The 25,894-nt window shown below is 37.3% G+C and overlaps 1 protein-coding gene across 3 annotated transcripts in view; it reads left to right on the top strand.

Annotated features, from left to right (window-relative positions):
* The window catches only part of LOC105380888 (GTP-binding protein Rhes), a 33,902-nt gene extending 8,355 nt beyond the window's left edge, over positions 1-25,547 (top strand). For all 3 annotated transcript variants that reach the window (XM_048631786.1, XM_048631788.1, XM_048631787.1), the window contains exons 2-5: positions 3,423-3,865; positions 15,711-15,904; positions 23,061-23,238; positions 23,558-25,547. In XM_048631786.1, the coding sequence (XP_048487743.1) occupies positions 3,519-3,865; positions 15,711-15,904; positions 23,061-23,238; positions 23,558-24,008 (1,170 nt within the window). In that variant the 5' untranslated portion in view covers positions 3,423-3,518 and the 3' untranslated portion in view covers positions 24,009-25,547. The remainder of the gene's footprint in view (positions 1-3,422; positions 3,866-15,710; positions 15,905-23,060; positions 23,239-23,557) is intronic.
* Positions 25,548-25,894: the final 347 nt, after the last annotated feature.

Below are 25,894 nucleotides of genomic sequence, written 5' to 3' on the forward strand. Positions count from 1 at the left end.
TAACAAAATTAGAACGCCCTTTTATTATAAGAAAATATCCAGGAGGTAAATTATGATAAAAACTTAGCCTCGGAGTAAAAAAAGGTGTTGGAAAAAATATTTTTAGCAACATAGAGAGCTGTCTTCCTTTTTTTGTTTAGAGTTTACATTTTAATTTATACATATTGTAAACCCAATCAATTTGAACAACAACAAAAAGCCGTGCCGCTATTTATACTATAAATGACTGATTTTGAAAGCCATCCCTAGATTACATCAGTAAGCGTTATTAAGCAGACAAACTGAGACGCAATTAACTTATTACATTCATTGTGATTAATAAAAATACTTTACTGATATATTTTTTGTGTCGAATACGTTTTAGTTTATATTATATTTAATGTTTACATACAGGGTGTTGCAAAAAGGGTATACTAAGCCGAAACCAGCATGTTCAGCATGGTATATCTAAGCCCGAAACTGAAATCAGAATTTCAAAATTCGCGAAAAAAATATTCATTTTCCATAGAAACTTAGTTGGTCATGTGACTTTTTTACTATGGAGAATGATTTTTGTATAATAATATAATATTATTTACCCATTCAAAAGTCACTTTTTGATCTGGCTACGGTAATCTGAGCTCGACAGATTTTGTCCAAAATGAACCAATTAAAAGTTTCCGTGTATGTGAGCGTGCTGTTCAACCTGTGTTTACGTCAAGGAAGTTCCCAGAAATCTGTGTAAACAACTGTTCAACACTAATTTAACTTGCGAGACTAATATCGTACGGTACAGAAATTCGTTCATATGGACCGTAACTGTATACTGTTTCATAGAAGTTTGTACGATTTTCAATCATATCCATGGTCGTGTCACTTTATGATATAAACAACTTCTTTAATTGGCACCATCCCATCAGGTGGAAGAGATTGAACATCCTCCACTTCAAGAATGGAGTAAAAATTCTTTATCGAGAAGCTTATTATATGCTCTTGAAGCGGTAGTTAGCTTTTTATTGTAGTACTTTTTCGTAATCTTATATTTTTCTTAGATGTATATTTTTACAATTATTACAGTCATATACTGCCTCTCCATGGTTTCTACATAAAGTACAATGTAAACCTCATCAAAACACAGTAAATAATTTTAATAACGTCCATTCTCGGTGTCAAAAAATAAAAGTCCAAAAGCAGAATGTAAAAAACTTCATTAACGCAATGCAACAGAGAATTTCATAGTCAAAGTTAACAACAGCTGTAAAAACTTTTATGTATAATTTCGTTTTTACTACCTACTGTCCGCATCCATCCCAGTTAGCAGATGCGGCAAATACAAACACAGTAATCATAAATAATACAGGGTGCAACTTTATCAGTGACCACCAATGACAATACTTGCCCGTGATATAATACATATAATTCAATAAAATTGACGGCCGAATGGTGTAGTGGTTAGTGGCCCTGACTGCTATGCCGAAGGTCCCGGGTTCGATTCCCGGCTGGGGCAGATATTTGTTTGAAGACATATATTTGTACTCGGGTCTTGGTTGTTGATATTTATATTTAGTATCTATCTATCTATGTATTTTTGTAGATATATCAGCTGTCCGACACCCATAACACAGGTTCTGCCTAGCTTGGGGTCGGAAGGCCGTGTGTGAATTGTCTCCACATATTTATTTATTTTATTAATTCTTTTTTTCCTATAACGTTTTGCACACTGCACAGTTAGCAGGTATATTAGGATGCACTGGGGGGATACGATCTTTTGTTGACTGTACGTGCATAGTAAATCTAAATTATCAATAGCTACGGCTGACTGCCCCGGTACGTTACCAACAATCTATTATAACCAGAGGCGAATGCACCGTGAGATAAAATAGCAAACTACATATAGTAATAGTAATGATGTCATTTTATACGCATTATCATCATCGACCCGTAAAGGTAAACGACCACTTTTCGGCATCGTACACAACGGACGCAGGCGTAGCATATTAATTATTCTTTGTATAGAAATTCACACATGTGAGTCGATTTCATCGGTATTGCCGAATTGGAAAATCCGTTTGGCAAGATACGTACGATACCGATAAGTGTAGCTTAAACGTCCACTGTTGGAAATAGCCCACCTGTCCTCAGCCTTCCTCATCCAGCTACTGCTGGCTAGTTGTAATGTTTAAAGTCGTCGATCCAGCGGACCGAAGGGCGTCCCACGCTGCGCTTGCCTGTTCGTGTTCTCTACTCGTAAGCTCGTTTATTTCAACGGTCATTGGTTTTTCAGCATAAAGTATGCCATACGCATTTATAAATAATGCAAATATGTAGGTGACTTTAAAATAATAACGCGCACAACATAGCCAAAGCCGAAAGCATAATCAAAGTGTTTCCAGCATGAAAAAAGTGCACACGTTTGAACACACTAGTTTAAAATGCAGCTTTTACTGAAAGTTCCGAATTAAGCTCGGAGGCACTCGGCGAGGCTTCACAAATAATTTTAAACTTTCCAACTGCGATTTCCCGCTCTCTAGAAAGCCATGTTTAAGTTTTAAAAGGCTGTACGAAAATAGCTTTATTAATGTGTGTAAGTATTATTAGCTTCGTAGTATTGTAGTGGTCTATTATTATTTGAAATGTGGGTGTTTTAGTCGGAAGTCATTGCCTTGGTCATATGACCTTTGATACATAGCATTGATAGGTATACTGGTAGATAATAGGCTTGGGTGAACTTTCGACTTCAAGTCAATGAAAATGCACCATATGGTGTACGTATGTGTGTATTGTGTATGTGTGTGTGTGCGATATGGCTATAGCATGATCTAGCTTAGCTCTGTGCCCCATAATTTATGAACACTTCGACTGTGGGAACCCACATATGCCTCAATAGAACAAAGCGATAAAATCTGTAGCATTTTATTAAATTGGTGCTATATAAAAAAAAAAGAATGATGCGGCGGTAATATATATGAATTCATCATATGATTGCAATCGATTGGTGTTTTTTTTTAAATACTTTCTGCGATAAAAGAAATAAAAGCACACTATTAGATCTTTTAGCCTTTTCTAATCGTACATATCTTCATAAATACACAGACTCGGCATTACAGAGATCTTTTCCGGGAAAATCCTTTGAGTACGATTTACTTTCGAGCCTTGTCGTGCCGCCTGTTGCCCGGACCCACTCGAACGAATAATCTGACATTACAACGTATATTACTGCTTATAAACAGTATTATTGTATGCCTTGCAAAAACACATAAGTACCAAAAAATACCAACATATAAGTAAGTACCTAGAACAGTTTTTCTAATAGCTACATTAGTCATTGAAGGAATGTAATATTTTCCTTTTATTACATATTTGTTTTGCCAATTCATGTCCACGGTTGTGCAATTTAATTCCACCAAATTAAAAATGTCAGTGACCAACATCTTGTTCCACAGCGATGCTACGTAAAGCCACCCCCCCGTGCAGACTAAGACTAAAACAAGCAGTGCCGTGAACCAACTAAAATGCTCCAGTGCTTATAATACCCAACAATGCTCAACGGGTCGGCCGACCGATCCACACAGTCTTCTCCGCTGAAGATCTCAACATCCCCCGTCCGCGCTACATCGTCGCCAATAAGGGCGCCACCGTCGCCGCTAAAGTCTTCGCTTAGTTCCGGCAGCGGCCGCCAGAAGTCGCCGCGGCGTTGCCAGTTCGCGGCGCCGGCGGAGGACGCGCGGGACAAGTGCGGCGCGTCGTGGCTGTGCCGGCGCGGCGCGGGGGCGGGGGAGGAGAGCGAGACGGAGCGAGCCCCCGGGCCCTCCGTCCCGCTCCCGCAGGGCTGCGGGGACGACGCCGCGCCGCCGCCCAAGAACTGCTATAGGCTGGTTATGTTGGGGTGAGTACGAGTAGTCAACCATCATCGGCCCTCTAACCTAACCACTCTGTTATTTTGTTCTAGGTCACACCATTTGCTTTCTAAATATGCCAATCACTTTGTCCTCTTCTTAGTTTAGCTTCTTTCATCCTATTGGTACTACCTTTTGTTTTCTATGCCCACCTTTCCCGCGCCACCTATGACTACATGTCAACTCTAAACTTGGTGAATGAAGCTTCCTTTATAGTAAGTACCTAGTATAGTTTAGTATAGTACTTAAATAAATAAAATCGTCATCATTATCAATCCATAATCTATATCGCGGTGAACATAAAAATAAGTTCCCTTTTTCTGCTACCGCGGCGCAGATTTGGTTAAACTATAGTCGGATTTACTGAAGTTTGGTGAAGTATTTTGTAGCAGTCTCTTACTTTAGCGTTTTCCGAAAATTTCTTTCAGTATTTGCTAGATTTGGGAGCTTTTCCTCTGAGTCCATCAATCACGTAAATTGTTTTCTGTCACTATCGATCTCTAAAACCCTTCTGACTGTCAATCAATGCGGCGAGAAGTAGAAATAATGTCTTTTTGCGGTTACACACTTGTCTTTAAGGTCATAGTACACTTATTAACTCGTCACATAATCATTTGCATGAAATCCCATAATGAATAGCGCACCATAACGTATTTTCCTCCTCCTCTGAAAAGAACTATATAAACTTCATAATTATCACACAACTGACTTAATATCCAGCAAATTGCAGGTGACTCACTTAATTCCTCCACCATTTTTTTGATCAAGCATACTGGGATTTCAGTCAAACCTATACAATACAACTTAGTACATATAGCTTTTCCATAAAATTGTTCCCAACAAAGCCATTGTTGGTTTGGCTTTGTCGATCAAAGCGCCATCAATAGTCGCCGCCGCCGCATCCGGCGACCGATGTGTTGTGTCGCCGATGATTGCCACGGCACGACACGCCGCGAATACGCAGCCAGACCATTGTTTATACAGGGTGCAGCAAATTGAGTTCATTTTTTTATGGATTTTGATGAATCACTGTTATATGAACATTTTCTATGAATTTTCACAGTAGATCCAAATCATCAAATCGATCCGCCATTTCAGACAAAATTAAAAAAGAAGAAATTATTTAATCGAGTTTTTTATAAAAAAATTATAGAGTCCCTGCCAATAATGACACACGATGTTATAGTTAGAGGTATGAAAATATGATGAAAATCGAAGTTTCCGTTGGTTTTGTTTCCACTGGGCCAATATTATGCTGCACTAATACTTCCGTGATACAACTCGTGTAATCTCGCAAGTAGGTACAGTCAAATCGATATATAATTCTAAAATCGGATCAACTCGAACAAAATTACATCGCAATCGTGATACAGTCGGGTGGTGAAGTGTGTTACTGGCCGTGACATCTCGCGACAACATAAGCTCAAATTGGAAACCAATGTTCACTATTGTGCGCGACTGTACATAGCAACGGTTGACCAGTCAACGGATATTGTGTCCTATGTAGTGTACTTAGGGTTTGTTATTGGTTGGTTTGTCGTCGGCGGTTGAATGTGTTTCTTTACATGTTAAATGAGTAAAAACTGGCCTGGTTAATTTTGTTTTAAACGTGGTAGTTAGGTACATTTAATTGGATTTTAGATTATGTTAGGTAACGAAATGAAGGTACAAAATCTAAAAATAAATTTTATAAATCTTGTCATTAATAAAGACTACTACTACTACACACACGCACACAATAACACCTTCGATGGAAAAAGCTAATCGGATCGACTGAACAGTTTTCCATCTAAATAAATAAGATCGTTCTGTTCAGCTTGACCTATGTAATATATAGGTATATGTTGACCCTTTACCATATTGAAAACAGTTCCCCCATTTCAGAACCTGAAAGTAAGCTGGAACTGTTGTTGTACTGCATTTATGTACAAAATCTCCCTTATGAGGTATGTAACCTTATGGGTTTATTTTCACCCTGTCGTCATAGTGAATCGTAATTTTCCAAACAAGAATTTTGGTTCGCCAACAATACAATGGCTACAGAACCCCAAAATGGAGCGATGATTTTAAAACCCCGCCACCCCGCGGCAGCAGCCAAATCCGCTTGTTTCCGCCGGAAACAGTCTCGACTCGTCGGTTTATTCTCGATTCTTTATTCGTTTAGTAATCGAGTCGGGCCTCATAACACGGGTCGTGAGTACGCTAATCCAATTTATTGTCGCGTCGATTAAAGGCTTACTCGAGTATATCGAGAGCCTGCTTAAGATCGTTGAGCTAAGTAATCCGATATTCAAATAGCATGTGTGTACTTGCTATGTAAAATTGGATCGTAATTTCCATCTCTTTTATTTATTTATTAGCACTTGAGTTTTAATTTCATTGATAACTTACACCTTCAAAGGGGATTGATTACACAAAGTTAAAATATCCACGAGAGTTATGCTATGACTATGACGAAGGAGTAGGGTACTTAACAATTACTGATTAGTGATTATGGAATATCCGTATTGCAGAGCTTCATCTGATCCAAAATGTGAAAAAAAAACATTTAATACGTAAGATATAATCTACGTTTCTTCGATTATTACTTGGGACTAACCATAGTTATAGCAAATACACATCGATGTACCTATAGAGTCTACAGACACCCACACAGAGACACACATCACTAACCGCGCTTTTCTGTCCGCCACCTCAAAATGTCAACATTGCTGCGGGTCGCAATCCGGTTACCGGCCACTATAATGAAACTACAGCTCCACCAGACGCGGCTTATAATGGACCCACCGTGCCATCACGCGCTCCACTGATCAAAGGTGCAATTTGATAGAGATAACTCAGAGTACGGACACTGGCATACTAACAAGTTTGAGCGGTGCAATGACCTGATTAAGTTTGACACGAGGGTGTACTGACAACAAAAGAGATATCGGCGTCCGATCGCAAACAGTTTATCCTAACAGCTAAACAGAAGGTCAAAGTTGAATGAGATGAATAGGTGATTCACGTAAAATCGATACATACATTATAAGTACCTAAGCTGCATTGATGAGGTATTGTTTGTTTTGTGTATTCGATAGTAGATAATAATGAAAGTTTATGCGCGTACTTAAATACTATTTTTTTTGTTGACTGTACAATATAATAATACTTGATGGACACTATGAGAAGGATATACTGAAACTTAACCTTCAATATCCCAGTTTAGATAGTTATTTTAGCTTTTGAACAAAAATAGAATGGCCAAAAATAGAGAGGAGTGAACCGATCGAAAAAGGTGGTAGGTATTCTAATAATTTTGAAATGTAGGTATTTCTCACGCTGTCTGTTCTCTCTCCAACCTCCTGTTTGCTTGAATATGATTTCAAACGTGATAATATACCTACTTTTATCTGAAAATTCCACTTCAAACGACCCCCATTTTTTCAAACATTATGAGCAAATTATTTATATTTTAAGTTTGTAGTATTCTGATTCTGATGCGCTGTTAGATGAACTTCAACATTGCAGACGGCATCAATAAGCTGACTTTTCCGTCTAGCAGTAATTTGGTGCTATGTCACTGGAACATTTTCATAGCTCGCGAGTGTAATGCCGCGGGTCACTCGCGAGAATTCTCCATCGTCTTATTAAGTTGTCCCGAGGCCCTCGGGTCGCGTCTACAACAAGTGTGTGAGTAAATCTCTTTTTATTTCGGTCGCGCCTCTCCCGCTGGCGCTGTATTGTGACATTTCTCAGCGACCCATTTTTCTTTTCCGGCAATTTTTCACAATTTTTGCTCCACTCAATGCCCTGTTTGTAGATCCCCTCTGTGTTTGCAGTTTGCGCCGAGGAAAATGCAAATGCTAGTAAAAATATTATAATATCGGATGAGAATGCTCTAGCAGGGCATGGTTCTGGGTACCGCGTATGGTTAGAGGAACTTAGAAGAAACGAATGACGCTGCTAATAAATTATTATAATGTGGCTGATTCAAAGCGGAATATCAAATTCTTAGATTAACAATATACTTAAATATCGTTGGTAGAGTCGGTTCAATCACGTCACCTTTTCCTTCAGTTTTTCTTGATAGGTTAAAAATATCTGCAACTTGAATTTTTGCACTATGTTTTTCCTATCATTGCAGGCTTGCGTGACTTCATTTTAATAAAACAAGGGTTATTTAAGGTTTCCACTTTACCCATTATTATTTAGAAAACTACGTAATTGTATTCACAATGTCGCGGATGTACGAAGAAACACGGAAGTGGATTAAACAGAGTCGGTGTTCACCTAGCAATGAATGGATAGTTATCGTCTGACTAGACCAGGCACAATCCATGGATACATACTTAACAATAATTATAAACATATAAGCCACCTCACTTGAAGCGGTGTAAGCTGAGGCGCGGGCCTTTTCGGTGCTGGACAACACACACCGCTATTACTTATAAGTTTATAGTATATAAGGATTTTTATATGTTATTTTCTTTTCTTTTTTTTTGTTTTTGTGTATTATCTTGTGGATTTTTGGTGTGTGCTGTGTGGTGTACCACACAGCACACACCAGAATAAAGAATTTTTATCTTTATCTTTTTTTAAATTAAAAAATGTTTAAGTAAGGGTTTTTTTTTCATTTTTTGCAAAAGAAATACGTGTGAAATAATTTTATTGTTTTTCTTAGAAAGCTTATTTTAGTGAATGTAGCGTAGTCGAACTTTACGTCAATAGTACCTAATCAAATGATATGTAAAGAGAAAAAGTCCACTTAACAAATATATCATATGAACCTTACAACACCCACCTCGCTCCGCGGCGCTCGCATGCTAATGCAACTCCCCGTGGTCTTTACTAAAAGCGTTTTAAATATTTAAAAGAGTGTACACAAGCACGCGCGGCCAGTCACACACTCATACAACTATGCGCTCCTGGTACTTACAACGTGGAAACGAGGTTAAAAACCACGAAAAATAAGACTCTGAAGTCTCTGAACTACTAAACAGATTTTGATGTAAGATTTGTATGAACTGGGTGAGGATGGTTTATACCATGGATGGTACCTAACCTTTGTACTTTTTACCCCCTTACCTTAAAGTCTAAATTATCTGACTTATAAGCTTGGACCATTTCCCAATAGATTGGTCCACCATTAAATCAGTGGGCCAGTCCGACATCCACGTTTCTGTACCATAATTATGTTAAAATCATCAGCAGGACGCACTGGTACCTAACCTGTGGCCTAAACTTTCCCAACTTTTCGTAGAACTCGATACTAAGTAATGTGGATCAATCATAATCTTGGTCGTCTTAATTACAACATAATTAATATTCATTACTTCATTACCATCTCACACAGCTGGTATTAATTATTATGACATTATTATAACGGTGCGTATAATCTTACAAGCGGTATAAATGATGAAGGCAATTAGTCATCATCACCAGTGTCAACATGGATCCAACATTGGATGTTGGCCTGTCCTTAGGAGTTATAATTCTTTGTTCTCAAAATTCACCAATTGGACAACACTAGGCTAAGGCCCTGTTTCACAATGTCTGGTTAGCGGCTACCTGTAAGATAAAATAGAAAAAAGATGCACTCTGTTATTATTTTTTTGACAGTGACAGTATGTATTTTATCTCACAGGTAGTCACTAACCAGACATTGTGAAACAAGGCCTAAATCTAAGATGACACTAACAGCCTCATGGAAAAGTAGTGATTTAATAAAAAGTGCTTAAAACTAAAAGCCGATTTCCGAATGTTTACATTGTACATAATTAAAACCACTCAAGATTAAGTCGGCTGCTCGGCCCGATGTATCAGGCCGTATCGCCGCCTCCTCGTATCAAAGAGGCCAGCCGTGCATAGACAATGAAGTAGACGGATCACTATAATCCAGGAAGGCTACTCTATACTGAAGAAAACCGAACGAACGAGAGCTGTCGTGCAATCGGCACGTTTAACACGATGATATAGAGTCGTGGCTCGCGCAGCAGCGCTGCGAAACTTATCCCCTTTTTCATAGAAAGTTATAGGACGTTTTAGCTATTGAACTGTTTTATCCCTCTTTATCAGAAAACAAATTGTTCGTTGACAGAGAGGGGCAAAACAGTTCAATAGCTAAAACGACCTATAACTTTTCTATGAATAAGGGGGTTAGTTTTTGTCATATAGAGTAACCCCCTGAGATCTCGATGAGACATGTGATCCTTTAATCAATTTACTAAGTCATGTTTAATTAAGTTTTAGGCGAAGCGTGCTCATCGCGTCACTTTACGATCGTAAAACCACACAGTTTGTACATACTTAATCAACATACATCTATGTACAGTCCTACAACGATAATTTTGCAACGCGTAGAAGATGGGATATTAGATTTATTTTCAACTGTTGGTCCTAAATAAATGAAGAACAGTGCGATGTACCACGTCAGTGTGAGAGAATAATTTTATTGTTGCCCTAAACAATAGTTAGTGTTGGAACTTTTGTAAAGTTAGCCTTGTCGGACCGTACCTAACTACCTACACATACAGGGTGGAAATTTATCAATGCACTTTCCGTTTGCCGGTCATGTTGCCTACTGAGGAACTTTCATTATACTACTCTGAAATGGGGCAGATAAACCTGACCCCCCTCAGAAGCATTGTTACTATGAGAGGGGGGTCAGGTTTCTCTGTACCTGACCGTACATTATAAGTAGTATGTAGTAGGAGTAGGGAATGTTAGAGAGAATTGTGAAAGTGAGTGCTATATTGTGTTAAATTATTATTGTAACTATTTGGGGTTTGTGTACATGTTATGTTACAATGTGTGTGTAAATAAATAAATAGTACCGACGGGAAGTTCACTGATAATAAATTCTACCCGACATAATACTCACATGGGAATTCACAATTCATACGAGCCTTGTATTGTATAGAGATTCTTGACATGCGCGCGTTTCTTCCTATATTTATCATTTATATTTATTCATAGGACTTGTACGTATAGATAGGTATTTTATACTATTATACAAAATTACATTGTTTTTGTTAACCATTGACGGATTTTATGTTATGTTTAAATTTTATTTTACTTAGTTATTTAAGTTATTTTAGTTTGGTTTTTACTTACTATTAATTTTCTACCATATGATTTGTATCTTAAATGCTAACCAAATATACTACTTTCACCCTAATCTTACTCAAAATGTTGACAACAAGCCACCTGTTCTCAAATGTTACAGTCTGCCTACTGGTTACTCACGGCACAGGCTTAGCCTAGTGTGAGAACCCCAGCTACCATAGTTTTTTTTTTAATCTGGTCCAAATAATTTATAACTGTATTATATCCATAACATTTATTAAGATAACCTGTGTAAATATTTTGGCTAAATAAACATTTTTTCATTTTTTCATTTTCATTTCCTATTGTGGATCCTGTGTGTTTGTCTCTACACAAACGCTATTCATTAGGTCATCACTATCAGCGTTCTATACGGACGAATATTTATAACTCCCGCAGAAAAAGAGGGGTGTTTTAAGTTTAGCGTGTCTGTGTATCTGTCTGTGGTACCGTAGCTCTCACGCCGGTTTCCATTTTGTTTTGTTTTGTTAAGGTGATTGGTTTTAACGTTGTTGGTTAGGTTATCCACAATCTACTTATGTACGTATAATTATTAGTTTCTTCCTATTTAAAATAAAATTGAGAAAATTGCAATTTTGCATTATCACATGAGAGTCAAAGATATTTTAAAATCCAGTTCCTTCTCTCAAACACAAAAATATCATATAATATTACCTACTTCCTCGCAAAATAAAGAGTGTATGATTCGACTACAGTGAATCGGTCACTTGTAAAATAACAAACAAAAGCTGTGTCTATTTGGATGCCACACAATACATCGGCATTATGCCTTCAGATATAAAGATGCTCTCAATGTTATGTCAATAAGAGAATATTCACAATCGAATCGTTGTGATGTGACGGAAACACATCAATTTTACGAATTAGATGGAGTGTCAGTGCAAAAGAAACGTTCAAATAACACCCCACTTCTCCACTGAGCTCTTATTTTTAATTAGTTCAGTTGGAAGATTTGTGACTTTATTCATTAGTAGGTACTTACATGGTTATCTGAAATGCCTACGCGACATTATGAACATTCATTGGTCGGATCGTGTTCGAAACACGGAAGTTCTGCGACGTGCCAATGTCGGTGGAATAGAGGCCTATCTAATGCGACGGCAGCTGCGGTGGGCTGGCCATGTCTCCCGAATGTCTGACAACAGAGTGGCTAAGCGCATCTTCTACTCAGAATTGCAGGAAGGTAAGCGGAAACAAGGTGGCCAAATTCTGCGATATAAAGATGTGCTTAAGCGCCACATGAAGCGCTGTCACCTAGACTCGTCTCGGTGGGAGTCGATGGCTGCAGATCGGCCCGCGTGGAGGCATACAGTGCGCACTAAGGTATTTGAGTTCGAGAGGAGACGACGGGAGGAGCTCGACGCTAAGCGAGACGAGCTCAAGGCCCGACCAGCTGCGGCCATTAATTATAATTACGTCGGAGAGGTGCTGACGTGCAGAGTATGTGGTCGTACATGCACTGCAAAAATTGGCTACGTCAGTCACATGAGAGCCCATGAACGAAGCTCTCGCTAGTCAGGACCTACAGTCGCTGTGACCGAAAACGGTCTGGATAGATATATATATGGTTATCAAAAGGATGAACTTAAAACTGTTCGAATTTTGTTAATCTTAGGACGGTAATCTAGAAATTCTTTTTATTATAAAATAGTGAAGAAGATAATTATAGTGTATATGGGGACAAAATGTAAACATTTGTTTAGTTTAACGGCTGCTAAATTTAAATTAAGTGCCAATTTCACCATTCTCTGTTAGAGCATAACAAGGGAGTAATGGTTAACTTTTGACACATCTGTCATGAATTTTATATGGAGATGACGTTTAATTTATAAATCAATCCCTATCGGTTAGATAACCGAGAATGGTGAAATTGGCACTTAATTTAAATTTAATTAAAAGCTATCAAAAACTAATTATTTTGACATTTTCCGGTGCGGAAATTAAAATTTTGACAGTTCTAAATTTACGGTGCGTTGATCAATAAGCCAACGTGCGCAATATAACAACATTCATCAGTATTAAATTGACATACCGTTTACGAGTTACTTTCATGTAATTGTAGGAACACACAAGCCTGAAAGAGAGCTCTTTCAGTCCAGGAAGCTTTCAGGTTAACGAGGTATAGAACCGGGGTAGAGGTCCGAATTAATTGCTCTCCCTACCAGCTGTATCAGTAACTGATGGCGAGTAACGAAGGTGAACCAATTAGCAACGAAACTGACGAATCAATGTGAACGCTCGAATTTCAAACGTAGTTTTTTTTAAATCACTGAAGTGTAAATGGAACTGAGCGTTTAGAGCCTTGTTTGATGGCGACATTTCTGAGAATCAAAGCTTCAAAAGGCATGAGCCAATTTCGACGTTTTTTTCTTGTTAACTCCTGCGTGATTATTTTGTGAATACTTTTATCTTATTGTTGTTTATTTTAAAAGTATTTTTAAAAAATATCTACATAAGAATTAAACAAGGTGTAACAAGGTGGTTAGAAGTTTATAGGTAGGTGTACGGAAAAACAATTCTAAGCTTAATATAATTGTAACTAAGTCATCGTCTAAGTAAATAACACGAGTGCTTTGTTTTCAGTTACACAACTTTTGCTACACAACCACAACAGATCAGATATACTTGTACTCGGAACAACATCAATACAAATTCTGTTTTAATAAAGGTTGTGCTTGCAATATGTATGTAATACTTAGTACAGTTGATATCGAAAGTACTTTTTTAAGTAGTTCAATATCTAGTTTTAGTTTTAACTTAAAACGTCATTGGAATTGTTTACCACAGATAAATAACTAATTACAAGTAAAATAATTACTCTCTTCTGCTATATGACTATTAATGAAATAATTAATAACATTAGAAAAGCACGTCATTTTTTTTTGCTATTTGAAAACTTAATTTGACTTGCAAAAAAAATTTTATCCGTGTGAAACCTAGACGTTTTTGGTTCCATTTAATTAAATTTTTTAATATATCTAAACACCTAAGTTTTTGTCGAAAAACTGTTTTTGGTTATAGGAATAGTAAAATTTACCTACACAATTCTTGAACGTTTTCTTATCCTTGGTTCGTAATGCTATGACCTGGTTTCTCCCGATTGTTTGAAGTTCCTCACTTCTATTACGTTTTGCTGTCGGGTGTACAAAGGTATTCGATATAATTGTTCAGCTCCACACAACACTGTCTGTTTGAACTGTGCAACCAGCTTTATACCAATTAGTGAGTTTTCCACAGAACATAACTACATATCCGGTTCAACAATGTTCGGTTGACTGAGCTGTAGGTATGTATTTATTTCAAAACGAATGCGTTTAAATATATTATACCTGCCTACATTCTTACATTTATCGTTTTCGATGTGATTTTTATTATGACGAGTATCGGGTTTTTTAATTTAATGAATCATCTGAAATGCAAAATTTATCGAATGAAACTTTCAGAGCGGATTTAAATTTTAAATATGATATCACTTAACATTAACGATTTGCCGTCGAGCGAGTGGCGAGCTTTTAATGAACTTTGCATGCTGAGTGAAACTTCATACTGAAAAATTCAAAAAAATAAGACTTTATAGCATTATAGCAGATATTGTTAAATATGATAACGAATAATACCTATTGAACTGCAGCTAATTTCTAATGAGTTAGGTCACTTGTTTATTTGATACATTACCCATCGATACATTTTTAAACATGGCCGAAGGAGGCACAGGATCGGGAGCGGTGGTCAATTTATAAGGAGGCCTTTGCCCGGCAGTGGGACACTACACACTACACAGCTAGGTTATATAAAATAGGTGATAAAGTTTGCACTGGGGGTCTGGGGGTTATACACATCTCTTTTGACGACTGTTCATAAGTATCATAATGATAATAATGTTATTTCCCATTTAGCTTGTCAACGTTTGGTAGAAACAGAATTAAATAAATATGTATTCATGTTTATTAAGGTAGGATAATTTCGCCCTTAAATTTTATCGCTATACAGTTTTCCAGCTGTGGACTACTCCTGTAGGCTTTTACAATTCGTTTGTCTCCATGTGTCACTCTCACATCACATGTGTCCGGAGGGAAAGGCTTCTCTTTATATTGTACACCTCACCCTCATTACGCTACACAAAGAGGTTGCGATTTACTTATTTTATTTTACTTCGCGGAATTTCTCCTTTTCGTTATCATTATTAGACGGTAGAAAAATAGAGGATCCTTAGTGTTCCGCCAAAATAATTGCATTTACCTTACCTAGGGCTGCCTATTCATGAATGTGGAGCGGGGAGTTTATATGCAATCATCATCATCATCAGCCAATAATCATCCACTGCTGGACATAGGCCTCTCCCAAGGAGCGCCGAAACACTCGGACGTCGGCGTTCCTCATCCAACCACTACCCGCCACCCGCCTAAGGTCGTCGGTCCAGCGGACAGGAGGGCGTCCCACACTGCGTTTGCCTGTTCATGGTCTCCACTCGAGAACTCGTCTACCCCAACGGTTCTTCGGCAGATATGACCAGCCAACTGCCACTTCAGCTTGCATACTTTAACAGTTATGTCGGTAGCCTTAGCGCTCTCCCTTTTACGCAATCTCATTGGTTAACATCCTTGTACTCTCCCTTTTACGCAATCTCATTGGTTAACATCCTTGTACTCTCCCTTTTACGCAATCTCATTGGTTAACATCCTTGTCCTCTCCCTTTTACGCAATCTCACTTGCCAACTTCCTCCACAGGTCCGCGCGCGTCGGCAAGACCTCCCTCGTCGCTCGCTTCCTCGGCACTCGCTTCGAGGACGGCTACACGCCCACTATCGAGGACTTCCATCGCAAGCTGTACCGCATCCGCGGGGAGGTGCACCAGCTCGACCTGCTGGACACCTCGGGGAACCACCCCTTCCCCGCCATGAGGAGGCTGTCCTTCTTGACCGGTGAGTTGGGTTACACCATGGAAATAAGTTACTTTTATTCCATGGGTTACACTTACGAGTGATTAAAAAGTTCCAGTGACATATGGAACGTACCTGGCAGGTGGAACTTTTTTATTGCTCGTCAGTGAATCTGTCACACGAAAAAAAATAGTGCGAATGTCTGTTGGAATGTTTTGAATACGGTTTACGAAGAAACTTTATAAGAATACAGCCTAGCCTAGGTACCTATACTTACAAACATAAGTAAGACTTATAGATCAGAACTAACTCATAAGCTTACTATTGGCCTCGGAAATCCCAGGGAAATGACTTTTAAGGCGAAAAAAGTTACGTAAGCAAATATAAATTAATCTACTAATTATACAGGATGTAAATGACTCTTAAAAATTTAATCACATGATCTGCTGGTCAATCTAAACTACATTTTACCTCAAGAAACAAGCAACAATCGGAGATATATTTTTATGTCTCATAGAAAACTCCAAACAACCCTGAACGGAGACTCTAGAATGGATGAGTTTTATTCAGTCTTTTAGCTATAAATTGTCCGTACGTTTATGACACTGCGGGTGAAGTACTAGGAATGCACAAGTAGGCAGGAGATACACTTTGGTAATTTTGTCGAGTTACCTAGAAGCTTCCGCCAGATGTGCTCAGTAAGTGGGTTTATGAGGATCCAGGCTGCCTAGGGCACCTAGCTCAGGATATAATGTTTAGTTACGACCGGCTCTCAGGTAAGTGACAATATACAGGGTGTAAAAACTTAACGCCACATCTTGCACGAAATAACCTTTTTGCGAACATTGAATTGGTTAGGCGGTTCTAGATTTTGCTGGGGTGGAGGCCTTTTTGGCGTTGCCTACGTGGGCTGTGCATTTTAATATTAACTAGATAAATTCCACCCATTTCATTTCATTACTGATTATTTGTCAACCTGTGTATTCATATAAAAGATAAATAAATATGTCGTAACACTCCAAGTGTGGAGCACCCTGTACATCAGGTACACTCTACAGGCTGAGCTCTGTAGCGGCTGTTCATTCTGAGATTCAAAGGGAGTCCCGGGAGGTCTCTGGATTATGAATCGTTTGATTTTAGTATACGTATAGATAGCCCCATGTGTTGTAATATAATTATTTGCCTGTACGAAAATAAAGCGAGTTCGTTAGTTTAAATAAATAAATAAATATGTGGGGACATCTCACACAGTTTAACTTGCGTATGAGTGTATTATATATGTATGTGGAATACATCAGTAGTATGTACGGTGCATAGGTGTAGGTGTATAATGTAGGTATGCGTAGCTGCTATCGGTTGCATCATAGATAAAATGAAATAAAACTCATGTCAAAATCACGAGTTAAAATATTTAAGAAAATTTTAGCTCCTTATTTCGGAAACACTAAGTAAAAGCATATTTTGAAAAACTTATAAATATCTATTACAAACCCGCTCTGTTATAATTTTAATAATGAAACACAGGATTAAATATAAAATCTCTTCTTTTGCGCCATCCTATTAGTCGAAGAGTCATTAGTCTTTTTAATACAGAGAGACGCTCGCTTCCTCTAGTAATCTTAAAGACTTTGATGACTTACATCAAATTATAAAAATGCAATTTTGCTCTCTAGTAACTTGAGAATATAACTACGGCAAATATTACCGAAATAAATATAGGCATTAGTAGTAGTCTGGTTTGAGAGAGGTAAGTAATGTTAATGAAAATATGACTTTGTTAGACTTACACTTTGTAAACTGTTAGTAACTAAGTAGTAAACCTATCAAAGTGAAATTCCAGAACAATCTATTCCATCCAAAATCTGCCTTAAACGCGGAGAGAGCAGAAATTTTCCAACCAACTTATCTAAACTAAACTATTTTGTTACTAAATATAAACACTTACCTTGAAACAGAAATGATTTATAATAATACCAACTAAAACTAATCAGTTTCAAGTATGAAAAGATCTCAACATAAAGTCAAGTTCGGGACCAAAATAGGTGCACGTATAGTCAGCCAAAGAGACATGTATTCCACTCAGCGCAAAACCTTTAATTTTAACACAAGTCTTACTTGATATGAAATATAATGAACCCTTAGAAAGTGAGTGTATTATGACTGTAGAGGCACATATAAAAAAAACATATTATTTGATTCTTCCACCCATGAGTCTTTGAATCACACTGTTGGGGTGGCACACATTTATCTTTAGCTGACAGTACTTTGGGTAAAGTATAGTTTGTGTAGTGTAGTCCATAGAAGTTTCCAGAAAGATCAAGTTGGCTTCTCATTTCGTCGGGAAGTTTCTCAACTCGTGTATTATTTAATATACAATTGGCTTGTGGTTACTAGATGTCTTTGAAGGCCAGGGACGGCCGTTGCCGATGTTTTGTATTTTATTGAGCAAGTTTAAACAGTAATCTAAGAATAATAACGGCCCTACGCTTAACAATAAGTTATAGTTTAGTGTGGAAATTAGGGACTTTATGCCACAAAAGTTATCGTCAAGTAGTGTCGCCTTTTACTCTAGTGGCAATTTCCGACCATCGAAAAATGACCACTACGATTACTTATAAGCATTTTCTACCAGCAATGAGCCAGGTGTGGAAAACGAAACCAAACCAGAACTTTATTTATATATTTAAACAAAGCTACAACAAATAGGTATAATAGTAGGTAAGTATGATACGTTATAATAGAAATTATAATTTTCAGCTTAAAATTTATGCATTCTATGAAAATACACATAACAATGTTTTTGAAAGCACAAGAACATTTTCTCGTCATAAATTAATTCTCATTTTCATGTTCCATCCCAGCCTAGAATAATAGAGTCTAAAACTGACTTTCAAATATGTAGGTAAAAGTACTTTCATATAGCGTAAGCGTAACGTAGCACATTATTATTCTGAGGCTGTAATAATATTACATACTACTTACGTTTTCTTTCCTATATATTCATGTACTCTATAGTAATCAAGAGTATCTAGGTAGTCAGATAAGTTACTAGTTCAATGGGCAGGTAATTTTGACTGTGTAAACATTATCAGTGGACCTCTGTGAGGCCTACACGGCCTGTCTCCACGTACTTTGCATGTTCAAACACAGGGTGCTCTCCGCCGCTCTGTCGACGGCGTCGGATACACCCTGTATGTATAATTAATTTAATCATCACACTATGTGTCTTTGTAAGTAATACAGTAAGTTTGTTGAAGGAAAATCTGTTTGACCTGTTGGACCTCGTATGTTCACCTAAACTTAGATAGATGAGAATAGATTTTCATACCTGTAGTTAAATATAACTTTGTAATGCTAGGAAAATGTTACAACGTTACAATGGATACGCTTGGTATCCGACAGACATGCTTTAATTAATTTCTGTTGTTTTAGTAGAAAATTGCTCAACTCTATGTAAGTTACCTGTTCCTATAAAGTATTTTCATTTGAAGATATAAAATAATGTTATTTTAGCTTCTTGTAAAGGTGAACTTGGTATTGATTTTCTATAACTAGAAAGCTCATCCGAAATACCCTAAATAAATGTTTAAATTACTTGATTGAAAATAGCTATAATCAACTATTGATTAAATTAATAGTTCAAAGGAGTCTTAGCAAAACCACAAACAATAATTTGGAATCGGAAATTAATCTATAATTGAAAATAGCAGTCAATTAAGATTATCCAGACCTTCCAAACCGCAACCGTACTGTAATTATAATTAAGAAATGTTACATACATTGGTATATAAGTAGATTATGTACCACATACTAATATTGTCTAGAATCTTGAATCGTTAGCTCTCTCGTGTGTAACTCAATAACAGAAGTCTAACAAATCAACAATACAAGTACAGAGTCTCGACAGGTTAATTTTTTCTTGATAGGTACCTGCCATTATCCATTATCAGAATGATTTTATTTATAGGACGTAAGTAAAAGGATTCTTGTCTATTTTTATCATGATCAACAATATGATAAACGCACTGTACATTATACATGATGTTGGAATAGCAGCATTGTAAACTGAGGGAGTTAGAGAGAGTTGTAAAAAACTTCCTATTTTAAAAAGTCCCGTCACTAAAAAGTTTGTATTTATAAAGAAACAGTTTTTGGTTTGAAAAAAGTTGACATCCAGATTAACATCTTTTCGGCTTACAATGTAGGTATAGTAAGAGTAAGTGTATGTACGCTCTAGCTAGAACTATACACAGTTACAAAGCAGAATAATAAATATGTGTATCCTTGCATGAAATTGTTTCACATTTGTGCTGAAAACACGAGATTTATCTGCCAAATGAGTGTTTGCAGCGGCGCGCTCAAATTAGCCAAGTTAAAATTTATGAGAGCCCGAATTTGGCAGCAAAATTATAATTTAATGGTGGAGGTCCCGCCGGTATTATTTCAGTCTATTTTTAATTCTAATGCCAGTTAACACGTTGTACACACTATACGTAATGTTATTTTATTCCCTGTGTAAAGATAAGTATCGCATATAGTAAGTCTACCTGTCATCTCCATACAATATATGTTTAGAAAATCATGATAGTTTCCGCTAGATTTCCGCGCCACTTTGTATGCGAGAAAACGTAAACTTTCATAGTCGAACTCACAAACGCTACACGAATAGTCAAGCTGGTGTGTTTTTCGCCTACTAGATAAGAAGAAGAAATAGAGTTCAATTATAATATGATAATATAACGAGATCAAGTATATTGTACTTCTCAGTTAATTTAGTATTTTAAAAGGGCTATTTACACCTTATTCCTAAAAAGGCGGAGCTCTGAGACTGAAGGACGTAAAAAGTTTCTCATATAACCACATCCTTTTGTAATGCAGACGCTACGAGTAATGTTGCGTACGTAATAAGAGTTTGCTAAAAGAAAGGGTGTCTTGTTGGACTTACCGGGATAACTATAAAACACTATCCCCCGAATTCATAGTCCGTACTGTCAGTTTACAAGACGCTTGCATGCGTTGTCGTGACTGTTCGACTCTTTCCTCCAAATTCATAGACCGCATTTTAAGTTTTGGGAAAGTTTTCAAATTACTTTGAAAAGCAGGAGTTTCGACTCTTTATATCTGTCAAAAAGTCGAAAATCGTATAAGTCACAACGTCATTTGTATTGTAAACCATTTTTAAAGTGTCAATTCGTTCTATAAATTATGGGGTGTGTGTGTCGCCCCTTGTATACTTGCTCCGGTTAAGATATTTATATCTGAAATATTTGGAGTATTTCAGTAGGTAATAATATTAATTCAAACAGGTGGGCGGGAAATTAAGTAAGTATTTAAGTAGGTGTGAATTAAGAATCTCAAATCCTCAACTTTGGTCTAAAGCTTTTAAATACTTAAGACCCAACGTTATTATAGAACCAAATTAGAAATAAAGAGAAAGTTTAAAGTGGGGTCGTAACAAAACGGCATTTATAAACTGCCACGTGGTGCAGTGGTGTAAATATTTAAGTAGCGTTAAGGAGTCTGTGACAAGAAACTTCTAAATTTATATTTTACTATATGATTCAAAGTTGATGTCCCATGCACGCGCGTTGGGAAATCCACAATATTCACCATGTCATACGATGTGATTGTGTCAAGTAGCATTTTGTTATTATGTGACACTACTAAGGTATCAATATTAAAATCTCCTACAATGATTACGCTAGGAAAATTAAGTACAACAATTTCGCTCAGCAAAGACTCGAACACGGGGAAGAATTCATTACAGTGCGTCAAATTAGAGCGATACACACAAACTACCGCTAGTCCTAAGTCTACGAGTTTAACCGCAGACACTTCGCAAACCTGTTCTACAGATAGACTGCACAATTCGGCAATAGGTTGGGCTTTGGGTTGCTGAACATACATGGGGGTGATTTGGCTACCCCTTGACCTAAGGAATCAAACATTTTCCTTTGGACGTCACTCTTTGGGCCACCCTGTATATACATATACATTACAATAAAACAAGACTTCTACAAAATTTCCCCGAATATAAAGATACATTTTCAGGGAATCCCAACGGAACAAAGTCCTATCTGATTGAACAATTTACAAAATACACTGAGCTTCTATAGTATTGCCGACAAACGGTGCCTCTACACACTAATAAACCTGACAAGAAAATTGCTTTTCAAACTGAGAAACTACGGGAACCCTCTCGTTCATCTTGTTTGACTTACTTCATACAACTATGTACATGACGGGGCAAGGTATTTATTAAAAGCCAGTTAGGTTTGCCCTTTGTCTTTACGACGACAAAAGCGAGGCATTTTAAGTTTGATCTGTGTTCCTATAATTTGTAAGATCCAAAATATACCTACACAATTTTAACAAAATTTAATGTAATTAAGTAGTAGACCTTAGCAAATATAATTTACGATAATTTTACTTATCTATCTCGGTACTTAATCAAGTTGATATACAGCGGAGCTATGAAATTCCCCTCACGTTATTTTTATATTTTCATCAATTTACCTCAATCTTATACCTTTCCTTTTGGGCTTATGAATTCTCTATGAGGTTATAAAAGATATAAACGACGGTAGATTTATTTTCGGTCCCATACCTACCTACGCTCATTAGATTCCTACATTCTATGGTAAACTGATTTGCGATTTATGACCTCCGCATAATAAACTATTCTAATCTTATCGTAGCTAAGTACACCAACAACAACGTCTTCTTAAATATTCTTATTAAATTATTTGTTGCACAGAATTAAGCAATACTTACATAAAAATAATATAAGTCCAAAGGCGAATGCTAATAGAAAGTACCAGTTAACCTTTGTTGATGCTGAGAAAATGTTTGCTAGGGCATATATATTTGTTTATATGCCATAGAAAAAACTATTACCTAGTACACATAATAGAAGAGTTGTCCAGTTTGACTAGTAGACGACGTGGTTTATTTTTTTATTACCATATTGAAAATTAAACACACTTTATAAAAATGGGTCCACATTGATGCATTTAGATGAACCAAAATGATTTTTCGCAAATATTAAATACCTAGTCGTAACAAAAGTTGTTCAGAATGCCTCATTGAATATTCCATCCTGCCCTACCCCAAATTATAAAAATCCATATTGTAAAAAAATAAAGAAAGATTCATAAATTATACGATGCATTTGACTTTGACTTTATTATGTCCCCAGGCGACATATTCGTGCTGGTGTTCTCCATGGACAGCCGCGAGTCGTTCGAGGAGGTGATCCGGCTCCGCGAGCAGATCCTGGAGACCAAGGCGGGCGCCGCCCCCGCCGGCCGCGGCCGCAAGCAGGCGCCGCGCGTGCCCATGGCCATCGCCGGCAACAAGTGCGACAAGGAGCTCAAGTAAGCACACTACAAAAGCTACAAATAACACGAGTTCCAATTTTGTGTATTTTTGGTTACATGGAATATAAACTATCCTGATTACCCATCATCATCACACCCTTGTAGCAATGGTAAAGAGCAGTCCACACAAAAGAAACATTATAGGTTTCTATTGTAATCATTGACCAATAATGGCCCGTTTCTATTTACATTAACCTCTCCAAAGCATGCCATCACGCTATTTTCGCAGTTCCTAGTCCCCATATAGAAAATCCGGTCATTCCATAAGAAAAATACATGGTATAAGTGGTATAACTTATCATTTTCCTTCCTACAGAACCGTGACGCCGGAGGAGGCGGCGGCGTACTGCGCCACGCAGGACCCCTCCTGCGTGTTCGTGGAGACCTCCGCCAAACGGAACTACAAGGTTGACGACCTCTTCTACGAGCTGTTCGTCGTCGCCAACCTTCCTTTAGAAATGGCCCCGAACCACCACAAGCGGGTGAACACGGCTTTTGGGAGCCCGTGTACGCTGCCACCGGCCGGGAGTCAAGCTAGTCGCAGTAAGAAATGCACTCTATCTATCAAGCGGAGACTCTCAGACGCTTGCGGAGTGGTTGCACCTAATGTGAGGCGGCCCAGCATCAGGACAGACCTCATGATCATGAGGACGAAGACGAGCGCGAAGGGTGACAGTGACAGCGCCAGCGGGAGCCCCAAGATCGCCCTCAACAGGCTCGTGAGGGCGAACCCGCAGGCGGATAAGAGGTCGTGCGTCGTGCAGTGATATTGTTTACAAGAGAGAGTGTGATTTGGACTGTATTGTTTGAGAAGCTAGACCTGGGTTTTTGGTACCCCGACGTTCGCTGGCTCGACATACCTCATGTTTAAAGTGAAATATCGTATGCAAATTACCAGATAAGTCGCGTATTGAGATGATGTCGAGTGAGCAAAAATCGCCGCCTGGACTATGTGGACTGTTTAGTAAAGAGTGAAGGACTGTTTGTGATGTGACCAACCCCAGTTGTTTTGTATAATAGATTTTAAGTTTGTTGCAGTATGTTATAACGTAATGGTAAGTATGAGTATGTATTGTATACACAATGGATTTTATGAGCAGATGATAAGTCAAACTTATATCACTGCAATATAAAACGTCACGTTCTCGTCAAAGTCCATTGCGCCGTTATTATTCCCGAATGCCTCAAAAATTAAAATGATACGAGCCTCCTTGTATCTCTCTTCCCACAATATTGTGCATGAACTATCGACATTACATAAAAATAGTGAGTCGATATCGATGATTATTTATAATTCGTAATATTGTTTAATTTAACTTAGCTTACTTACAGCCAGTGTATAAAACACGAGTTTTGAGAACCATTTCATATAAAGTGTATGTAAAATTTTAATGTCCTGCCTTAATGCTATACCAGTTCAACACAACATTCATAATTTACATAGGTACAAAAGAACCAAACATAGATATCAAATAAAAATATAATTATGTATATGTACCTAATTGAATGTCGTCATGCGTATCGTGTGCTGGTGATGATTATGTTGCTTACAAGATTAGCCAATCGGTGCTGAATAATTCAGTGCTAAAAATAGTCATTTTAAAGTTTTAACAATTTTATGGAACTGATATTGGACTAGTTTCGTGTAACAATGTGTGTAAAAAGGAGAATGTCGAGCTTCGCACATAATGCTAGATTGTGTAATATAATAAGTATTATAGCCAATATGATAAACTTAAAGTAAGATCCTAACTATCAATTTTCCAACTATTGTGCGATGTCCTTATCATATCTACAAGGTAACGTATTTTTGTTCTCTCTAGTACTATCCCTATTTTCTAAAAGTATAAAAAAATCATATCTACCCTAAAATTTTGTTCATATTTAAATAATAAAACCAAGTTATAAAGTTGAATTGTATATCATCGTTGAAAAGGGACCAAAGTAACAGTTTCGATATAATAAAATTAGTTATCCCTTTTTAAGTAAAACTCTATAATGTTTCAAAATTTATAAGCAAATAAATAGAAAGAAGGTACCACACTGGACCACTGTATTGGAAACAATTTGTAGGTAATATTATATTACTACCTTGACATATATTTTCTCTTTACCAACCTATGTAAATTATAAAAGCTCAAATAAAAATCTTATCAACAAAATATTTTTACTACTTACTTATTCATGGTAAATGAAAAGAACACGCTCGTCCACTTTCATTACCAAAATCTAAAGTTATCTCGATTCTAAAACTGTATCTTTTATAACTACCTTTTATCCATGATACTAAATATATAGGTAATGTAATGCCAATAAATATTACTGTTTTCCTAAATAGTGTTTTAAACTTATCAATACCTTTATCCTTCCTTCTAATAAGTATTATTATTATTATTAAGTCCCGCCAACAACTATCCATAAGGCCGTGAATCCGTGTCTCTAACAGTACCTACAAAAAAGCTACACAATGTGTGCACTGAACATGGAAGCATCCTGCGTTTCCTCACTCTCAAGTCTCATCATTATCACTCATTTTGCAGTGGAATCGCTACCCCACGGTCGGTGTACACAAGAGCTGTATAGACTAAGGTTTGTCACCATTCTAAAAACTGGCCAGTGTTTGGCGTGCCGCTCACTGCTAGAGCCGAGGCAG

This window comes from Plutella xylostella, chromosome 29 (genome assembly GCF_932276165.1).
Source record: "Plutella xylostella chromosome 29, ilPluXylo3.1, whole genome shotgun sequence".
Classification (NCBI taxonomy): Eukaryota; Metazoa; Arthropoda; class Insecta; order Lepidoptera; family Plutellidae; genus Plutella; species Plutella xylostella.